This window comes from Vicia villosa, linkage group LG1 (assembly GCF_029867415.1).
Source record: "Vicia villosa cultivar HV-30 ecotype Madison, WI linkage group LG1, Vvil1.0, whole genome shotgun sequence".
NCBI lineage: Eukaryota > Viridiplantae > Streptophyta > Magnoliopsida > Fabales > Fabaceae > Vicia > Vicia villosa.
In genome coordinates, this window is record NC_081180.1 from 50555845 (window position 1) to 50560412 (window position 4568).

The following is a 4568-nucleotide window of genomic DNA, read 5'->3' on the forward strand; positions in this document are numbered from 1 at the left end:
ACCGTTACAGCACACATACATCTGTGGTGCAATATAAAAAATAAAGTTAAAAAAGAAAAAAATCAAATAAAATTAGTAAAACATTTAAGCCATATCCAAACTTTTCTTGCACTCAGTATATTCCTATCAATCCCTTAATTGGAGTTATTTTTTTTCCTTTTAAGTCTCTTAAAGAAATGTCAGCAAAATATATATATAATTTACTACTGTATCATTAGTGTTGACTAAGACTAATTAATTTTTACCTAATACAAATATTTAGGAAAGATACCAAGTTATCCCACCGCATAAACGTGTACTATAAAAATAAATAAAACGCGTCGATACTTTATACCATTGTAGGCACTTTAATTTACTGGTTACAGTGTTTATAGTGGAAGAAGAAACAGTGAGGGTTTTATAGAAAAACCAAACAAAAAAACAAAAAAACCCCAAAAAAAAAGTGAATGAAATGGTGCAGCAGATGAATGAAAGTTCACCACCATCAACTCCGGGGAAGCTAAAACCAGAAAAACCTCATCACATTCATCGCTTCAGAATCCATTCTTCACATTCTAGGCTCACTTTATTCACCTCACTTTTCCTCGCTTTTATTCTCCTGTTTTTCCTTTTCACTTTCACTTCTCCGCCGCCGCCAACCACCGCACCCCGCCGTGTGTTAGGAGATTCATGGGGCGGTTCTCAATGGGAGCGTCTTGTCTCAAAATCCGCTCGCCGGAACTCTGCCTCGGGTCACACCGTTCTTGTTACCGGCGCGGCTGGATTTGTCGGTACTCATGTCTCCCTCGCTTTAAAACGCCGCGGTGACGGTGTTCTTGGAATTGATAATTTTAATCGGTATTATGATCCTAACCTAAAGCAAGCACGGAAGAAGCTTCTCGAACGCGCCGGAGTTTTCGTCGTTGACGGTGATATAAACGACGGCCGTCTCCTCAAGAAGCTTTTCGATGTGGTTCCGTTTACTCACGTGATGCACCTCGCAGCGCAGGCTGGTGTTCGTTACGCTATGCAAAACCCTGGTTCTTACGTTCACAGTAACATCGCTGGTTTTGTGAATCTCCTGGAAGCTTGTAAATCGGCGAATCCTCAACCGGCGGTTGTTTGGGCTTCGTCGAGTTCTGTCTATGGGCTGAATTCAAAAGTTCCGTTTTCGGAGAAAGACCGAACGGATCAACCGGCGAGTCTCTATGCCGCGACGAAGAAAGCCGGTGAAGAAATCGCGCATAGTTATAACCATATTTATGGTCTTTCGATCACCGCGCTGCGATTCTTCACGGTTTATGGACCTTGGGGTAGACCAGACATGGCGTATTTCTTTTTCACGAAGGATATTTTGAAGGGGAAGGTGATAACAGTGTATGAATCACCGGATGGTGGAAGTGTGGCTAGGGATTTCACTTACATTGATGATGTTGTGAAGGGTTGTTTAGGGGCTTTGGATACTGCAAAGAAGAGTACTGGGAGTGGAGGAAAGAAAAAGGGTTCAGCTCAATTTAGGGTTTTCAATTTGGGGAATACTTCACCTGTTCCTGTGAGTGAGCTTGTTGCTATATTGGAGAAGCTTTTGAAGGTTAAGGCCAAGAAGAAGATTCTTCCTATGCCGAGAAATGGCGATGTTAAGTTTACTCATGCTAATATTAGTTTGGCTCAAAGGGATCTTGGTTATATACCTACCACTGATTTGGAAACAGGGTTGAAGAAGTTTGTGAAGTGGTATCTTGAGTTTTATTCTACTGGGTTTTACAAGAAGGGATCTTGGTGATTCTTTTGTTTTGTTGCATTTGTTATTGCTTCTTTTTCTTTTACATTTTCGTCTTCCATTGTATGCTTGTCTTCTAGATTAGTCCATGTACATTCTTCAATTGTGATTTGAGAGATCAAATTGATATGATATTACTAATTATGTGTTTATGTTCCTTTTCTTTTATGTTTTTTTGAATTTGAATAGTTGCGCAAAGTAATCTGAAACTGTGATTGGATACACAATTTAATTAATCATATAAATAAGCTAGTATTGTTGAGCATTTGACTTGATATTGCGGAGAATTGTAGTCAAATGTGCGCAGCATGGCCTCAATTGGGGCTGCGTTGAGGTTTCGACAATTTCTAAATTCATAACATGGCAAGCATTACCTGTAACCTTGTTATGCACTTATTCATAAGTTATTTCAGGAACTTGTTGAAATAAGTTCAAAATAACTTACGAAAATCTTGATAGATTTATGACTGGTGGTAGTATTCTAATAAGGGCTTATGTCATGACAGTGTAAACTCTTACAAACACCCTTTTAGTTTTGATGAAGTTGTTTTGCTTTGTTTTTTTAGGTTTAAACTAGCCTGTCAGCTGGTGACCAATTAATTGTCTGCCTTGAGAATACAATGAAGGTATTGTTGCTATATGATTCTGTATATGTTTGCTTTAGTTCTCACCAAAACTCACGGTCAAAAACCGTTTTTTCATTTCTAACGCAGAACCAAACAAACTATTTGTTGTTCTTAGTTTTCAAAGTTAAATGAGTTTGCTACTACTTGCCATCCTGCAGGTATATGCAATGGACTCATGCCTTGTTGCAAATAAGTTTCTGTCATAATTAGTGCTGTTTAATTTTAGAGTTACAATTACTAATACCATATAACCTATTTGGTTTTACATATTAATGTGGTTTGGTGGCAGCTGAGTTTAGGTTGATAATAATCAACTACTTGACAAGTGATCATTGCTATTAAGTTGTACTTGAAAAAAGAACAAAAATGATAAACATGGATTTGGTCATGTCACTCTGTAGTCATGTGAATTATAATGATATAAACATTCAAGGAAGTTTGATGACAATGGACTTTTGAATCAAATACTTGCCAGAAATTTATGTTTCCTTCACATTTCATTGGTAGTTTGGTCTGGACCTTAGATCATATATACTGTATGAATTGATATTTTTGGCACAGGTATCAGTTTTTGGGGTTTGCATAGGTTTCCTCTGCCGGAAATAGTCCTATTTGAAGCGTCTCAGACACTAAACATGTTCAAGTGCATGTGAGAATAACATGACAGAAAACCTGCTGCAGCAACCCTAAAGGGGTGGAAATGCAAAATTCCTTTTGATTTCTGGAACTTCCATATCAGGTAGACAGTTGTAATACCAAAAGGGTCACAATCCTTTGTTTGGAAGGCAAACTTGTTGCTTTCAAACATAAAGTGACTTAAAGAAGCATTTAGTTATACATTAACTGCAGTACTAATTTTGAAAATGTTTCTGATGTTCATAGTTAGTACCACTTCATTTTTCTGGTACAGATTGATTGGTGACATGTGATCTTGTTGCAACTCTTAGGTCGTTGTCAGATAGGGATTGAAGAAGCTTTATACCAAACTCACTAATGACTTAACTGATTTTTATTCTAAAAATGGGTCAAATGACTTATTGTTGAAAGATGTAATAAGCCAAACATGTAAAATGTCACTTGTTAATAATCAAACTTATGGGACCTGAAATTTAATTCATTTAAGAAATAAGTTGAAGTTTGTCCCTCAAGCTTTGATTGCTCATTAGATACCTCACTCACTCATTACTGCTTGGAAGGTCATCTACTACCTGTAATATTTCTTAGGGGTGGCAAACGGGCATGCCGTCCCGTTTAGACACGTCCCGCAAAAAAAACGGGGCGGAACGGTCAAAGTTAAGGGTGCGAGCCTAAAATCTTGGCCTGCTCCACAAAAAAAGTGAGGGCGGGGCGGACAGAGTCCGCGGGCACTGCAATTTTTTAAGTCTAAAAATGCAAAATTTATGTTAATGCCATGCCTGCAAAAGCCCGCATAAAAAACAGGGCGGGATGGTCACACTATTGGGTGAGGGTGCGGACAAAATAGACATATCCAACGGGTCGGACCCGTTTTGCCGGCCCAAATATTTCTCACTCCCTCCGTCCCAAATTATAACTTCATGGGAAGGTGAAAATGAAATGATGTATAACTTTACAAAAATGCCCTTCAATAATTAAATTGGAAAGCAAAATTAAAAGAGTATAAAAAAAAGAGTAATAAATGATATAGGACATATTGGGAAAAATTGTATTAATGTTGCATTGAATTGTAAAGTCACTTATAATTTGAGACTATTTTTTTTACAAAACGTCTTATAATTTGAGACAGCAGATGCTTCCACACTCATAGCTAGACAATTAAAGCATCCGAGCTAGTTCCAAATTCGGATAAGAGAAGAGAGTTGTGTTAGACAATGTCAGGTAACGTAAAAGTTTGTCAAATCTTTATTGACATAGAACAACTACGAAATAAGAATATTATGACAAAAATTGATATATGTTGTCGATTTTATTTAGTGGGATAAAATTTGATTGATATTGTCTAACATTTATTTTGAGTGAGAGGAGAAGATGGAGGAGGAAGTATAATTTTTGATTATTTTGGGACAGAAATATCTGGGACCTTAAATTTTGATAATGCTAATATTTCTTTTATACAGAAGAAATTTGCTGCACCAAGAAGTAGCTTGCTTCATCTACTTTGTTTTCTTTTTCATGGAATCAAAACTCATTAAGGAAAATAATTT

The 4568-nt window shown here is 37.0% G+C and overlaps 1 protein-coding gene across 1 annotated transcript; it reads left to right on the forward strand.

Annotated features, from left to right (window-relative positions):
* The first annotated feature begins 322 nt into the window (after positions 1-322).
* LOC131637494 (UDP-glucuronate 4-epimerase 5-like) lies at positions 323-1911 on the forward strand. The gene has a single exon (XM_058908087.1). It carries the CDS (start codon positions 452-454, stop codon positions 1760-1762), a length of 1311 nt encoding a protein of 436 aa, XP_058764070.1. The 5' UTR covers positions 323-451; the 3' UTR covers positions 1763-1911.
* Positions 1912-4568: the final 2657 nt, after the last annotated feature.